General features: G+C 32.8%; 1 protein-coding gene across 2 annotated transcripts in view; it reads left to right on the top strand.

Annotated features, from left to right (window-relative positions):
* The first annotated feature begins 5,518 nt into the window (after nucleotides 1-5,518).
* The window catches only part of LOC139523317 (zinc finger protein 341-like), a 30,759-nt gene continuing 17,767 nt past the window's right edge, over nucleotides 5,519-18,510 (top strand). Inside the window, exons 1-6 of one of the 2 annotated variants that reach the window (XM_071317190.1) lie at nucleotides 5,519-5,619; nucleotides 7,447-7,527; nucleotides 11,322-11,500; nucleotides 12,255-12,395; nucleotides 13,154-13,394; nucleotides 14,673-14,929. In XM_071317190.1, coding sequence (XP_071173291.1) covers nucleotides 5,589-5,619; nucleotides 7,447-7,527; nucleotides 11,322-11,500; nucleotides 12,255-12,395; nucleotides 13,154-13,394; nucleotides 14,673-14,929 — 930 coding nt within the window. In that variant the 5' untranslated portion in view covers nucleotides 5,519-5,588. Of the gene's footprint in view, nucleotides 5,620-5,939; nucleotides 6,049-7,446; nucleotides 7,528-11,321; nucleotides 11,501-12,254; nucleotides 12,396-13,153; nucleotides 13,395-14,672; nucleotides 14,930-18,510 lie in introns of those variants that run through there. The other variant, XM_071317191.1, reaches the window with a different exon arrangement.

The raw sequence follows: 18,510 nt of genomic DNA, 5'->3' as shown, positions 1-18,510 counted from the left end.
TATCATTGACTAACTGTGTCATTTGGTTAAAATTTATCATTGACTTGGTGTGTTATTAGGTTAAATGTATCATTGACTTGGTGTGAAATTTGGTTAAATTTATCACTGGCTTGCTGTGTCATTTGTTTATATTTATCATTGACTTGCTGTGTCACTTGGATAAAATTTATCATTGACTTGGTGTGTCATTTGGTTAAATTTATCCTTGGCTTGGTTTGTCATTTAATGACATTTATCATTGACTTGCTGTGACATTTGGTTAAATTTATCATTGGCTTGCTATGTAATTTTGGTTAAATTTATCATTGACTTGTGTCATTTGGTTAAATTTATCATTGTCTGGCTGTGTTATTTGGTTAAATTTATCATTGACGTGTGTCATTTGGTTAATTTTGTCATTTGTTTATATTGATCAATTTGGCTTGATGTGTCATTTGGTTAAATCTATCAATTTCATTTAGTCTATTATTGGCTTGCTGTTTCGTTTGGTTATATTTGTCTTCATTGGCTTGATGTGTCATAGGGGGAAACGTTTCATTTATCATCATTTGTATTATTTGTTTAAAATTGTAACTTGCTTTCTGTTTATTAGAATAATTTTCAAATCTGATATGTTAAGCATCATTTCCAGGAAAACAATATTAAAATACGTGAACATATGATGCATCAAAATGACTTCTGTAACTTTAATTTGCTCACAAGCACTGTGATTTTTTTTATTCAAGCTTAAAATCTTATATGTAAATAGATTTTGAATGGACAGTACTTGGTATTCACTCATTGCTAGCTGTATGTAAAACTTTTCAAAATAAAATAAAATGCGAATGAAACAGTGCTCATAACTTTATGGAACTATAATGAATGAACCCTATATGTGATTTCTTTTCAAGGTAAAGTTGTGTATGAAAAATCTCAAATAGAACCCTTAGATAAGTCAACTGACAAATCCCAAAACGTGTGTGCAACACTTAGACTTCTTCAATTCACAAAATGATTCACAAATGGACGCATGCCTAACACACTTAATTAGATTATCTCGAAACAAAATCGAGTTTGAAATTGGAAAACTCCACACCTTCATGGAAAACTTAGAACTGTATACAAATCAGTCGTAAATTGGCAAGCACATGCCCATACATGTATGGGACACTTAAAAATGTGAATTGACAAGCGCCAACTCTTGTGCAAGCACATATATGAAACACTTGAGATGTGAATGGACAAAAGCCCACAGCCACACTCAAATGCCAATCAAAAAAATGTCCATATCTGTATGGAACATATATATCTGAAATATAGTGAAGTTGTAAAAAAGTGCTCTATGTGATTAGAACATTTAGAAGTTAATTGACAAATGTCTACATCTGTATGGATATAAAAAAAAGAAGATGTGGTATGATTGCCAATGAGACAACTCTCCACAACAGACCAAAATGACACACTTGAACTTTAGGTCACCGTACGACCTTCAACAATGAGCAAAGCCCATACCGCATAATCAGCTATAAAAGGCCCCGAAATGACAATGTAAAACAATTCAAACGAGAAAACTAACGGCCTTATTTATGTACAAAAAATGAACGAAAAACAAATATGTAACAAATAAACAAACGACAACCACTGAATTACAGGTTCCAGACTTGGGACAGGCACATACATACATAATGTGGCGGGGTTAAACTTGTTAGCGGGATCCCAACCCTCTCTTAACCTGGGGCAGTGGTATACCAGTACAACATACTACCGACCTATAAAAATCAGTTGAAAAGGCTTAACTCATCAGATGGACAAAAATACAAGTGGACGAAGCCGGGTACTTGTACATCCCAACAACAAAAAGACACTAGGTACGTATACAGATCTGAGAGTACTCAAAGTTAATTACTGACTGCTAGTTCAAAGCCACTAACAACTAAAAAAAAAGCATTCATCTAAGACTAAGTACTACCTAAAATAACTTATTCCGACTATTCAGGAATGGACAAATTCCAACGCATCATCGCCATGTATTGAACACTGAAATTTGACCCAAAATCGAATCGTGATTGGAAAAGTGCGCAAACCTCTGCGGAAAACATAGTCTGATGAGAATGAAAACAGTTCTGGCATCTAGTTATAGTACATGTATATGATACATTTGTGAAAAGTGTACATAAAATTGAGAAAGGAAATGGGGAATGTGTCAAAGCGACAACCCGACCATAGAGTAGACAACAGCCGAAGGCCACCAATGGGTCTTCAATGTAGCGAGAAACTCCCGCACCCGGAGTTGTCCTTCAGCTTGCCCCTTAAAAAATGTGTACTAGTTCAGTGATAATAATTAATGGACGTCATATTCAACTCCGAATTATACACAAGAAATTAAAATTAAAAATCATACAAGACTAACAAAGGCCAGAGGCTCCTGACTTGGGACAGGCGCAAAATTGCGGCGGGGTTTAACATGTTTATAAGATCTCCCCTTATACCTCTAGCCAATGAAGAAAAGTAAACGCATAAAAATACGCACATTAAAATTCAGTTCAAGAGAAGTCCGAGTCCGATGTCAGAATATGTAACAAAAGAAAATAAACAATATGACAATAATACATAAATAACAACAGACTATACTAGCAGTTAACTAACATTCCAGCTCCAGACCTCAATTAAACTGATTGAAAGATTGTGTCTTCGTCATATGAATATCAGGCACAATCCCTTCCGTTAAGGGTTTAGTATCATACTATCATAAAATATATGAGAAGAACATAACCCGTGTCATGCCAACACTGTATTTTTTTTTAAATAAATGTGTTTAGTTCCCTATAAGTGAATCAATATTAAAGCCAAAACATGAAATCTTTAATGACCTGTCGACAGTATCGTAACTATATCCCTTCTTAATAAGTCTGTTTAAAGGTTTTGTAAGCTTTTGAGGTGAATACTGACATTGTTGTGCTTTGTAAAGAATATTACCATAAAAGATTGGATGTTAAATACCTAAACGTATAAGATGTCTGCACACATTCCCCATTTCCATTCTCAATTTTATGTTGAGTTATATTTACGAATTATTTCCTTATACCGATGATAAAATTTAGTAAATGTTTTGACTAGTTTGTGATATCGAAAACCCTGGTGTAATAATTTTTCAGTGATACATAAATTTCTCTCGCTAAAATCTAATACGTTGTTACATACACGAGCGAATCGTACAAGTTGAGATATATAAACACCATAACAAGGGAACGTCACCATCTAAAATTGAAAAATCATCTCTTTTCTTATAAATTTTGGTATTGAGCTTCCCGTTAATTGATATAGATATCAAGATCGAGGAAAGGGCAGTGGTCATTGTTAGTATTAGCTTTATTTAAAGTAAGTTCAACAGGATAAATTTCTTTAATATACATACTGAAGTCGTCATTATTGAGAGCCAATATATCATCCAAATATCTAAAAGTATTGTTAAATTTTTGTATCAAATGTTGTTTCGATGGGTGTTTGCTAAATTTAGTCATAAATTGTAACTCATAACAATACAAAAACAGGTCCGCAACAAGTGGTGCACAGTTAGTCCCCATTGGAATTCCAATAACTTGACATATACGGAATCTCCAAACCGAACAAAAATGTTATCAAGTGAAAATTCAAGCGCAGATATAGTATCAAAACATGTCCAATTGACATAGTTCTTTTGTTTATTGCTACTAAAAGAGTTTGAACATATGTACTCGGATTCTGACTTTTTAAATGCCCAGTCAATTAGGGATGTGAATTTTTTCTTAATAAGAATATGAGGCAAAGTGGTATATAGGGTAGAAAAATCAAAACTTTGAACAGATTCAAAATCACCAATATATGCATGAAATTTATCAAGTACATCCAACGAATTTTTGACATTCCAAAAGTAATTAATTCCACTATTTTCAAAGGCCTTATATATATAGTTATTTAAACAATTTATTATTACGTATATCTGTTTTAACACTCAATATAAGAATGAACGAGTGCCCAAAACGTGGAGATTTAAATGGTAAAGTTTCTATTAACTTAGCTATGACATGTTTAGATCTTAGGCAAGACAAGTTGTGAATTTATTCAATTAAGCACAAGTTCTGTTCTGCTCCAAACTTATCAAATATAGAAATCTGATTTTGTTATGAGCGCGCGAGTTCCGATAGAGCTGGATTTTAATCAGATTGGCTCTGCTCAAACCATCCATTAAATTTCGAGAAATTAATATAGTTTTTAATTGTGATTGTATAGTAGGGGATATTTTCAGAGTGGATAAATACATCCGGCAAAACTGATAAATAAAGGCAACAGTAATATACCGATGTTCAAAACTCATAAATCGATAGAAAAAAACAAATCCGGGTCACAAACCGAAACCGAGGGAAACGCATTAAATATAAGAGGAGAATGACGACACAACATTAAAATGTACAAACGAACTAAGAATTAGACAAAATCCGATTAGAATAACAAATATAACATCAAACTAAATACATGAGTTTGGGATAGAAAAGAACCGTGACACGTCTTATAATAATGTGAATCGCACTCAAATATAAGAGGAAACAAACGACTCAAAAGAAACACAACATTAAATTGTAACACACACAGAAACGAACTTAATAACAATGATCATATTCCTGACTTGGTACAGGACATTTTTTAAACTCGGGAAAAAATGGTGGGTTGAACCTTGTTCTGTGGCAAGCCAAACCTCCCTCTTTTATGGCCATGTTAAATATAACATTAAAATGACAACACAACATTACCATTACAGGACTACAATACAAATAAATAGGAGAATAAATTGTACTGAGTCTCAGGTCTCTCAGTTAGTTTTCAGCCTGAGCCTAAATTGCCGAAATATTCAATTAACAATGATTTTTTTTAAATCTTGCACACAAGAGCCTGTGACTCCATCGATCTATCGATCTTGGTTTGCACTGATTATTTTTTTTTCATTTTTAAAATCTCATCTTGTTTTTTGTGATTCCCTTATCAGTAAAAAAAACAACATTGATCAACATTACCGTCCACACCAGAGACGTGTTTATTTTATTGATGTCTCTGTTTTCTTTTCGTACCTTAATATGGATAACTAGATAGGGGATAATTAATTCGCTAATAATTTAATTTTGGATGTAACGCGTCTTCTGATTGGCTGACGTTATTTTGTTATCAGCCCATAGAAATAATTAAGTAATGTGACCGTGACGTCATCAACGTTTTTTCATGGTTTTCTACGGTTTAAAATAGAATTTAGAATTAAATTATAAGAAATGACTGTAATATTTTTTCTATCTATTCGAAATAACATAAAAAATGTGGTGCACACTGTTAAATAACCCGCTTCGCGCGTTATTCAGTGTGCACCATATTTTTTTTATGTTATTTCTTCATAGACGAAAAAATATAACAGTCATTCCTTAAATAAAATCGCCATGTAAATTGATAATAATTTGAGCTATAAACAATAAAAAACGCAAAATATACACATTGAATATCCCGCGTAATTATAATTACTTCCCCTTTGATATGTTAGACAGTTTCCGCCTAATTTGCATACTGAAGTTTGCAGAGCATTATGAAAAATGGCTCATGCATTTCTCGAAACGTTCACAGGTACTGGGATCGAAAGTATAACCATGATTTAGTTCAATTCTTCGTCCATAATCAAAAACATATGTTAATTTCAACGGCAATCCGAAGAACAAGATTCTTGCTGTGCTCTTCCATCGTTATGTTCCGCCATCTTGTCTTTCTTGTAAAATTTATGTTTTAAAAATTATTTACAACCCTCCCTCGCAGATTATCATGTTATTATGACCAATGCTAATCAATTTTAATTATGTTTTATATAGCTGCATGAAATTTGATCCATTTGTCATGCATTTGTTCCCTATACAAGCGAACCGGTGACCCGCCCAAGTTTCACACAAACGGGTGTTGATCAAAATGTTGGAACGGCTCACAACAATCTCACGTTTCTGAACTGTCACTCCAAAACTTGCTTTTATAAATTGTACGGTCAAATATTGACATCATTTCAGGGTGAATTATTTGGAAATTATAAAGAGAAAATAAACATAATATGAATTATCTAAAAGGGTATTTTGTATTTCATGTGTATTTCAAATTTTGATAACTTTGTAAATTTAAATATTTGAGAAAAAAAGTTAATAAAAGTACAAAAAAATGAAAAATTATCAAAAATACTGATTTTGATAGATTTTTTGTCAGAATGTAATCTTTGCCTGTTGTATTGATCTCTGAACAGTCAGGAGACTTACTTAAATGAGTGATTTTCTAAATCACTGTTTCAAGTAAGAGAGGGGGTACGAGGGGTCCTGATCCCGAAAACCCAAGCTTAAAAACACAAAATCCCCGGTTTAAAAACTCGAAATACCAAAGTCCCGGAAATCGAAATAAAGAAAACCCGGATCCCGAAAGGGTCAATCCTGAAATCCTGAGCTTAAAAACACCCGATCCAGGAGTCCCGATAAAGGTCCTATCCCCCCTCAAGTAACATTATATCCATAAAAGTTGGAAGTAAGAGTTGTCTTTCTTTAATTAATAATCACCTATTTAAGTAGTACAAATTAATCACTAGAAGAAGTGATTTAATTTTATTGTAGTTTCAAATATAGAAAATACTAATGATCCAGGGACCAATTATGTTGCTAAAATTATCAGAACCAACATCTGTGTTGATGGATGACCGGGTCATTTCAGGTGATGACCTTGTACTGAATCTAGGACAATGACATAAAAATCACTTGTTAAGGTATCATACCTCAATTTCCTTCCCAAAAATCACTTCTTTAAGTATCATTATATTAATAACCCCCACTAATTTCAACCTGTTCCCGGACTGCTGAAGTCTGACATAATTTTTACATTATTTTGACTTGTGCATAATCCTGATTCATGACATTCATTTAAAAAAAAGTTTAAATAGTCATGATAAATTGAAGACCTGAAAGATTATTAAATTTTGCTTTGACCCTTAGATCTACACAGGGGACAGATTTACAAAAAGGAGATAAAATTTGATTGAAAAATATTGGAAAACTTTTTAACATCATTAAAAGACAAATTTTGAAAGAGAACAATGGCTTGAAAACACGCAAAGGATTTCTGGTACTACAAATGTAGTTATTTCCACCTCTAACATGTCTAATGCTCAATTAAAAAATAATATGTTTATGCCTAGCTAAATGCTAGCAAAAAACTGTTTTGTGGATAAATTTCCAGTTAATGACACATGAATGAGTTTGTCTATAATCATTATCATCATGATCATTATAATTAGTAAAATTTGCAACAATATAGAATTATATCATTCTTTCATTGAAGTGGATGATGCTTTTGTTTGCCAGGTGGCAAACTAGATTTTTTTCTACAAATTTTTCTTTTAATTCAAAGATTATGAGAAGTTTTCCATTGTAGTTGGAATGGACAGCCAGACTGCTGTAGCAGTGCAGTCATTGTTAGAGTCCCAAACTTTACCAGAGCCTATACAGGCCACAGGTATGTTGTTAGTGAAACTTTAGTAGTCTTTACCATTTACTGCATGTCTGTTTAAGCATATATATATATATGTAAGTCTAAATTGAAAACTACGTTCAAACCTATGTTTGCATAGGATAAAAAACACAACTTTTATACCTGTGCATGACGTAAAAATTTGACTAACAGGTCGAACAACTGATGTTGTATATCGGCGTGGGACATATTTGTTTGTATGGGATAATAAAGAAAGTGTGAACATCTCTCTTGATGTAGACACATTTGGTTGAGATTTTCTTTTTACTCTGTACACAGCCTTAGCTACCATGGCTACAGACTGTTAATCCTTAGGATGTACATAACATGCATAATCCTCACCAATATATTTCAATGCAGCACAAACTTTTTTTCATGGTCTCTGTGTGAGGTCCGTTTTAATTCTAGCATTACAATCTTTCACGCTACATTTCCATGAAAGGTCTTCAGTAATGAAGGTTTGATCAAAATGATATAAAAATCCATCATGACATATATTTTTTTTCCTTTACCCATCTTTCATGTTTATAAATTTAAACTCCATATCTAAGTCTGTGTTAATGTGAACTAATGACAAATATAAGTCAAATTTGTTTACGTAATTATTTCTTCTCATTAAAATTACAGGTAGATGCAGTCTTCACGATGAACTATAAAAACTACAGGCCCGGAGCTCAATTTTTGAAAATTTTTAGTTAGATTCTGTTGGTCTGTAGATATGATTTTTACAGCCCCGAGAGCAATTTTATTAGCCTGGGCTGTCTGGGCTGCCACTCAGCGTAAGACTGTAGATGACTATAGGTTAAAAGCGCAAATGTCTGGTCAATTTAATACAGGTGAATCAAAATTTTAATTGCAAAAGTCCATATTATTCGAAACGCAAATGTCCATCGTTTTACAGGTAAAAAAGCACAAACGTCCACATATATACATGTATATATACAACTGGTTCCAGGTACACTGCTAAGAGTCCCAAACATTACTCTACCTGATTCAATTACAAAATGTAACATGTTAGGGGGACCTAGGATTTCATAAAAGAAGGGTATGATTCCCCCAAAATGTAATTTATACTTTCATATAAAAAAAATGGACTATTTTAAAATAAATGTGGATGTCAAAGAGGAAAAGGGGGGGGGATAAACCTTCTATGCCCTACACTGAATCAGCTGTTGTCGCAGTGTTGTGTTTATTGAATAAACATTATGAACATACTAAAGGGCTTGTATCATTTTCTAAATGTACTTTGTATGAAGAGTTGTCTCATTGGCATTCATACCATTCCTATTTGGTCTGTAGATAAACGAGATAGGTATTATGAGTTCTATACAATCATAAAGGCCTTTAGCCCAGACATAACCCGAGTTTGCTCTGGCTACATGTACATGTACATTGTGCTTGTCCCAGAAATACCAAATCCCATACTAAAAACTGATAGATTTGGAAAATGATTAATGATAAAGCAAGAACAAACTCTTGGTTAAATACATGTAGATAATATTACTTAATTTTTGTCGAGCCTGCAACTTTTGTTGCAGAAAGCTCGACATAGGGATAGTGATCCGGCGGCGGCGGAGGCGGTGTTAGCTAACTTCTTAAAAGCTTTATATTTTAGAAGGTGGAAGACCTGGATGCTTCATACTTTGTATATAGATGCCTCATGTTACGAAGTTTCCGTCAGTCACATGTCCAATGTCCTTGACCTCATTTTCATGGTTCAGTGACCACTTGAAAAAAAAGTTCAAATTTTTTGTAATGTTGAATTCTCTCTTATTATAAGTAATAGGCTAACTATATTTGATATGTGCGTACCTTGCAAGGTCCTCATGTCTGTCAGACAGTTTTCACTTGACCTCGATCCCATTTCATGGATCAGTGAACAAGGTTAAGTTTTGGTGGTCAAGTCAATATCTCAGATACTATAAACAATAGGGCTAGTATATTCGGTGTATGGAAGGACTGTAAGGTGTACATGTCCAACTGGCAGGTGTCATCTGACCTTGACTTCATTTTCATGGTTCAGTGGTTATAGTTAAATTTTTGTGTTTTGGTCTGTTTTTTTCGTACTATATGCAATAGGTCTACTATATTTGTTATATGGAATGATTGTAAGGTGTACATGTCTAGTGGGCAGATGTCATGGGACCTTGACCTCATTATCATGGTTCAGTGGTTATAGTTAAATTTTTGTGTTTTGGTCAGTTTTTTTTCATACTATATGCAATAGGTCTACTATATTTGTTGTATGGAATGATTGTAAGGTGTACATGTCTAGCGGGCAGATATCATGTGACCTTGACCTCATTTTCATGGTTCAGTCAGTGGTCAAAGTTAAGTTTTTGAGTTTTGGTCTTTTTATCTAATACTATATGCCATAGGTCAACTATATTTGGTATATGGAAATATTTTATGATCTTTATGTCAGTAGCGCAGGTTTCTTTTGACCCTGACCTCATTTTCACGGTTCATTGCACAGTGTTAAGTTTTTATGTTTTGGTCTATTTTTCTTAAACTATAAGTAATAGGTCAACTATATATGTTGTATAGAAGCATTGTTAGCTGTACATGTCTGCCTGACATGGTTCATCTGACCTTGACCTCATTTTCATGGTTCATTGGTCTTTGTTTAGTTATCTTGGTTAATGTTAAGTTTATGAGACAGTTGTAATAAAGCTTATATACTTAGGACTATCTACATAATATCAATGATAAGTATAGAAGGCGAGACATTTCAGCGTGTGCACTCTTGTGATAACAAGTCTCATGTTTTAAAAGTCGCATTATAATTTTATTTGACAAGTTCATACATTAATAGACTTAATTCCAATAATTCAGTTCCCTTTATCCACTTCAATTGTTAAAAAAGTATTTGTAAATGGACAAGGATGGAGTGATCGTAATGATTGTTAATGGACAATGATGGAGTGATCAAAATGATTGTTAATGGACAACGATGGAGTGATCGTAATGATTGTTAATGGACAATGATGGAGTGATCGTAATGATTGTTAATGGACAATCATGGAGTGATCGTAATGATTGTTAATGGACAATCATGGCGTGATCGTAATGATTGTTAATGGACAATCATGGAGTGATCGTAATGATTGTTAATGGACAATCATGGAGTGATCGTAATGATTGTTAATGGACAATGATGGAGTGATGGTAATGATTGTTAATGGACAATGATGGAGTGATCGTATTGATTGTTAATGGACAATGATGGAGTGATCGTATTGATTGTTAATGGACAATCATGGAGTGATCGTATTGATTGTTAATGGACAATCATGGAGTGATCGTAATGATTGTTAATGGACAATGATGGAGTGATCGTAATGATTGTTAATGGACAATGATGGAGTGATCGTATTGATTGTTTATGGACAATGATGGAGTGATCGTAATGATTGTTAATGGACAACGATGGAGTGATCGTAATGATTGTTAATGGACAACGATGGAGTGATCGTAATGATTGTTAATGGACAACGATGGAGTGATCGTAATGATTGTTAATGGACAATGATGGAGTGATCGTAATGATTGTTAATGGACAATGATGGAGTGATCGTAATGATTGTTAATGGACAATGATGGAGTGATCGTAATGATTGTTAATGGACAATGATGGAGTGATGGTAATGATCATAATTAATCAACTGGATTATTCAGGTTATTTATATAGACTAAATGAAATTAATAATCATCCTTGGTTATTTGATATCTTGATTTAAACAAATTGTACGTAATTTACATGATGGTTTAACTTACAGGAGAAGAAGAGGATGTTTTCCAATGTGGGAAATGTAAGAGACAGTTTACTACACTGGGAGCCTTCATCAATCATAAACAATCTAGATGTGTACTACAGAGACAACTTAGTGCAAGCCAGAATGTTATTAATCATAACTCATTACTCCAAGCAGTCAACAGAGCTCCACAACTCATGCAGGTTTGTATTAGACAGTTTGTTAACAGTGCCTCACAACTTGTGCAGGTTTGTAAGACTCCCTGCTTGAGTAAGCTATCTAAACTTGGTTTATCATATTTCAGGTTGCTGGAATTATAAATGAGACATTAATTTTCTTCTGAATACTTCATGTATCATGTCTACACAGAACAGATATAGGACAATTAACTCCATGGCATAAAACATGTAGAACACATGACCAAAGCGGCAACCAAATCCATGTCATAGAACACATGCCATGTCACAGAACACATTACCAAGGTGCACAAATCCATGTCATAGAACACATATACATGACCAAGGGGCAACAAAAAACATGTCCTGGAACACTTTACCAAGGGAAATCAAATCCTTGTAAAAGAATGCATGAACAAAGAAACAGTCAAATCCATTTCATAGAACACTTGATGAAAAGGGCATCAAATCCATGTCATACGTACATTGTCATAGAAACACATAACACATGTAACAAAAGAAACATTCAAATTCATGTCATAAAATACTTGAATAAGGGGCAATCAAATCCATGTCATAGAACACATGAACAAGTGGACAGTCATAACCATTTGATAGAACACATGTATGCCTATGCTACATGTACTATCTCCCCTCACACACAACATGGTGTCTCCATCATTACAAGCTTCCAGACTTTCTACCTATGCCACTGTGTTCCAATCTCCTCTCACACAAAACTTGGTGTTATCTGTTTTTTATTATTACATGTATATTGTAGGCTCCATTTTCACAAGCTGGTACCCTACCTGCCTATGCCACTGTATCCCAATCTCCCCTCACACAAAATATGGTGTTAACTGATGAACTCATGTCATTTGCCAGTGTCGACCAGACCCTAGGAGCATCTACAATACAACTTGTAAGTTATACTGAGATATTTTGAATTGGTGACATGTCATTGTTTACATTGTAGTCATATAAATAAGATATTGTTTTATAGAGATAGGAAAATTTGTATTTACTATATATATGTCAAATATTTTATAAGCATGATAAGGTTACAATGACCTGTAGACATCATCATTTACAGATCATAATTATGCAATCTTCTTGACAGTTCACCAGCAAATTGTTGAGTATCATTGCTGTACAGTGTCATTTTTTTAAAGCAAGTTCACAGGGCCATCTAATTCACTGCTTACTTGCGAAAAATTATTTTTTTGTTAGTAAAAAATACATGGCATTAAATATGCATATAGTGAAAGTTTGCAACTCTGAAAAGTGATCAGCAATACAAAATTTATGAATAATTCAAAACAATTGAAACTATCAATCACAATTTCACCATTTTTATTTTATTATTTTATCTTTTTTTATCAACGTGAAAAGTATAACATGTAAAATGGATAACCAAAATATCTCTGTAGCAGCACAACATTTTGGTCCACACAGTTTCCATTGAACACAAATGATCTTCTAGCATTATATCAGCTTGATGCAAAGATGCAAGGGATGATATGTTATATATATTACATAAATTGTAACATGTTGGTCACCAGTAGTGTGAAAAAGGCTTTCTTTGGTCATGATTACATGTAGGTCTCATTCATTTGTTGAAATCATTTTAAATCTATTTTAACATGTTTAAGGGACTAACCTATATATTATTTGTCACAGCAACAAGGTGCAGCACTACAAGCAAGTGGGCCACTGTTGTCACAAGTTGGATCCTTCAACACCCGGACCTCTAATGTTACAATATTGAATGCCCTCAATACAACATCCACACTACCTTCTACCTCTGCCTTTACAAGTACTGTAACAGCCAATCAGGTTCCACTACAGAATGTCATGTTTACTGCCCTACCAGAGAAACCTATAACACAAACTGTGACTAAACCAAGTCCAACTAAAGCTGGTTTGTACTAATATTATACAGATTACTTAAGACTACTGTTCTTCTGTAAAAACAAGAGCAAACTTAAAATTATAATAAATATAAGAAGATGTAGTATGAATGCCTAAGAGACAATCAATGTCACAAATGGCAAAAACTAAACCATTATGGGTCAATGTACAGTCTCTTGGCTCACACTGAACAACAAGCTATAAAACCATTCAAATGGGAAAACCAGCTATTATAAATCTATATAAAAAACAAGAAATGAGTAACACATAGAATTATATCAACAAAGACAACCAATGAAAATCAGGTTTGAGATATTTAAAACATCATGAACATGCATATGGTAAAGATAAAAATTGAAAATGCAAAGTAAAATTTTATTGCATAGAGGTTCCATTATAATTGTTAACATATAATGAGAAAACAACCTAATAAAATAAACATAAGGAGATGTGGTATGATTACATATGAGAAAACTATCCATAATCACAGACTGTAGGATATGACTAACTACAGGTTATCATACACATAAAGAGCCTTCAGCAATGAGAAAAACTCCATAATTACAGACTGTAGGATATGACCAACTACAGGTTATCATACATATAAAGAGCTCCTTCAGCAATAAGAAAAACTATCCATAATCACAGACTGTAGGATATGACCAACTACAGGTTATCATACATACAAAGAGCCTTCAGCAATGAGAAAAACCTATGCTGTAAGGGATGAATAGGTCATCAGATGACAGATTTGAAACAATTAAAGAGAGTTTTTCTGTTTCCTAAAATTTGACATTTGAAGGTCAAAATGCAACCTTCAAAAATAGAAAAAACCACAAACCAAACCATTTGAAATTGCTTCAGATGTTTCATCAGTGACAACAAAGATCAAACAATGAAAGCATGTTCCTAGATAAATAAAGCTCCATGTATACCAGTAGCTGTAGAAAACATTCATTGGTTTTTTGGTAGGCACCTGTACTTTGGATTCCAATTCATCTACATGAACATTGAAAACATATAACTGAAATATGAACGTTTTTTGTGGTTTCTATAAATATTACACAGTAAAAATCTATGCTGATTTTGAATTTTTCTATGGCCTTGAGTTTAACTTTTTAACACTTGAATTATTTATTGAGTTACTAAATGCAAAATACTCAATATATAAATGAAAGTAGTTCAAAAATTGGTGACTTTTCTGAGCATACAAATAAAATTTGGTAGGGTTTTCTTTCATGTCTAAGTTGCATAAAAAATTACTAATTTTGACATTAACGTATTTCAGGTAGGAAATCAGCACAAGCTAGTATGGTCAACGCTTCCTCTAATGAAGATCCAGCTATTTTAAGGAGAAAAAAACCTGGCGAAACTGAAGAGAAGAAAAAGTTAAGATGTCAGTACTGTGACAAAGCATTTGCTAAAAACTTTGATTTACAACAACACATTAGAGCACACACAGGAGAGAAACCATTTCAGTGTATTGTATGTGGACGTGCCTTTGCTCAGAAATCTAATGTAAAAAAACACATGTCAACACATAAGGTAGGTTATACAAACATGTAATTGTACATGGATATGTCTTTGCTCAGAAATCTAATGTAAAAAACACATGTCAACTCACAAGGTATGTCAAACAATTCTGTGGTTCATGAATGGGCCTTTGCTTAGAAATCTAATGTAAAAAAAACACGTCAACACACAAGGTATGTCAAACAAATCTGTATTACTTGGATGTGCCTTCGCTCAGAAATCTATTGTAAAAAAAAACACATGTCAACACACAAGGTATGTCATACAAATCTGTGGTTCATGAATGTGCCTTCGCTCAGAAATCTATTGTTAAAAAAACACATGTGAACACACAAGGTATGTCATACAAATCTGTGGTTCATGAATGTGCCTACGATCAGAAATCTAATGTTAAAAAAACTAGGTATGGCGTACAAATCTGTTGTACTTAAATTGGGCGCAGAATTCTTATACAGATGAACCTGGATAAGTCTAACAAAGAGTTACGAACAAAGCAGTACAAATCTAATGTTGAAGAAGATATAAGTGAGTTAAATTGAGAAGTGTTAGTTTATAGAAGTAGATTGCGGGTACAGTACGGGTAGGGACTTATTTTTATGGATGTCTTAATCCGTCTAGTCGGATATGAATAATCGGACATTTTTATGGTAGGTAGTATGTTCATTAAACAACAGATCCAGGTGTGAATGGTCCTTTCATCTTAATCCGTGTTGCTAAAATTACGGTTCACTGATTTCAGAATCAGATTACCTGTAATTTTAACCTCTCAGTCACTTTATTGATTATATTAGTTCTACATCGTATTTGACATAAAATATTTTTACAGGTGAAGTACTGGAGAAAACTTTGTTTAATAAAAATAGCCTATTTTTGTTAATTATGGTTTTGATATTTCAACTGTTAATATTTATTTTCTTTGTTCCTAAACATTATTTTTATTTTATGTTCCTTTTTGTTTGTTTGATTTTTTTTTTATCTTTTTGTTATTTGTTTGCATAAATTGTTTAAACATATATATTTTTACATGTATTCTATTTCTTGAAGCTTACGGTTATTTTTATTTTACTGATTTATTTTCCACGTAAATCCATTGATTAGCAGAATGCTATCTCAAGTGCTGCTGCATACATTTTAGTTTGACGCGGTCACATGCAAAATATTTCTAAAATTTGTATTTAATATTCAGTCTGTTGTGTCAGTTCCGAGATAAAAATAATTACAGTGAGCAACACTTGTATATTATTAGTAGCTTGACGATTCTTTGTAGTTTTTACTTTTTACTGTAAACAAATATTGTCCGAAAGTTGGAGATGTATGACTAAAATAGAACGCAAATAATAACACTAGAAGAAAATATTGATTCTTCCCGGGCATAAGTTTATTTTAAGATTTCCGTGTTTGTTCATTATGCTAAATTAATATAATTGATCTGCATTTGGGGGTTGGGGGTAAAAGGGGTCCGGATCTCGAAATCCCGGGCTTAAAAACACGAAGTCACAAGGTCCCGAATTTAAATAAATTTAAATCCCGACATCGCGAAAAAAGAATTCCCAGATCCCGAAAGGGTTAATCCCGAAATCCCGAACTTATTTGCATAATATTAATTTACGCACAATCCATGTAACAAAGGAAACTTGTATGTTATATTTTTTATAGCAATCTAAAAGAAAAAATTGCCGTGAAAAGACAATTCCATGATACACATATCAGTGATCAACAGCGTGTGCACGTGGTTGAACTTTAACTTGACTCCACTCACAATAATATTGAATGCTAATAAAAGATATTAAAGATCGATTTTGTCCACTGCACGAGATTTTTATATGGCGGGAAATGTCGTAACAGTAAACACAGGTGACCTTACTGACCGACCGTGGGAAAATTCATTCATGATTAAATTTGATGTGGAATGATTGACAGTATTGTGTTTTAGTTTTGAGGCTCTTGATCGATTTACCAGAATAGAAATTTAATCGATTTACATACATGTATAATAAAAACACGATTTAGTCTTCTTTAACTATTTTTTTGTTTTATTTTTATCAGTCATTTCCCGGATTCCCATTTAAATAATCTATTTGGAGACCTCCTTTAAACTTCGGAAATAATACAACATCGATTTAAAAAATCAAACTGACTGCGCGAGCTTTAAAATGACTAGAAGTACGACGAAAAAGTAAAGACAGCGGATCATGACTAGTAGGACTAGCGTTCAACCCCATTGGGGTATGAATGTGCATTTAGTCAATAAACTATATAAGGTTAAACTTTGATTTTCGTGTATCGATTTGATACAATTTGTAAAATATATTTATAACACCCGCGATTTTCATAAAATATTTTAGACATGAAAATAGAAAGGCATATTATCTCGAGTGTCAACAATTTTAAATAAAATAAAAAAAATAGGAATCGAAATATGATCTCGGCGTTATAAATATTGTATTAAAGGAAACCAATTGTTTGACTTTCAAAGAGATTAACGGGAAATATGTCAAAATAGAAAGCACGAGTGATCTGTCTGACCAAAATGTTTCACTTGCGAGAAATGATTGACAGGTGTGAATAGATGTAGAGGCTCCGACGGGGAAAGTTGTATCAAAAGGAAAATAACTTAATTCACAATGCCTATATATATTTCATAAATACGATATGTTGGCCTTATACTTAAAATTGAGTTTCTTATAATAACATATAAAGGAACAGGACGTTAAAAGCGGGAAATAATATAACCATCAACGAAAACTCGTATAATTTACGGGATTGAAGTCTCAACAATTTGATTTAACTTTTAACAGTCTTGGTTGTTATTAGGCTTATTATTTTGAATTAGATGAAATATTTACGGTTTACAAATACAAATACAAAATAGTTTATTGGCACAAAACTATTGAAATAATTGGCAACACAATATATTGTTAAAAATCGTCTTTATTTCATTTTCAAATTATAAAAAAAAAAAAATTATATTTAATTTTAATTTTTATTCTTATATTTAATTTTAATTTTATTTCTTATATTTAATTTTAATTTTAATTCTTTCTCTTTGAATACAAAACAATATTTTACATTTATCTATCCTCCATACATACTAATATATCTGTACAGGTAAAATTTAATTCTAATCAAGCTGGTACAGATTGATTTACGACCTTCCACTTGGATATTGCACAGCAGGTGTTTATTACACTGGGACAACTGTCCGACCAGTCTGACATCTAGACGGATTAAGGCATCCATAAAAATAAGTCCCTACCTGTACTGTATATGCCTGTGCATTCAACAATTTTACAATAGTCCAATAAAATGTGGGTTAATGTGCATTTGCTTAAAATTCATATATAAATGAACAAAGCTATCTAGTTTGTTTTAGCTCAAATTTTATAGGTTCCTAGAAATTGAAACACAGGACTGTATGAATATTCCTTGATATATAATATATATACATGTAGCTTGAGGATACAGGTTAACCACAAATTTCAATGTTTATCGAAGAACAAATTTTCTACAAGCGTGTATGCAGACTTTAATTTGTCCAAACCACAAAATTAAATGAATCGACAGTATTTATTATTTAAGAACTTTTGTTTTCC

This window comes from Mytilus edulis, chromosome 5 (assembly GCF_963676685.1).
Source record: "Mytilus edulis chromosome 5, xbMytEdul2.2, whole genome shotgun sequence".
In the NCBI taxonomy this organism is placed as follows: Eukaryota; Metazoa; Mollusca; class Bivalvia; order Mytilida; family Mytilidae; genus Mytilus; species Mytilus edulis.
The sequence above is the reverse complement of the archived record's forward strand: the minus strand, read 5'-3'. Positions and strand labels throughout refer to the sequence as shown.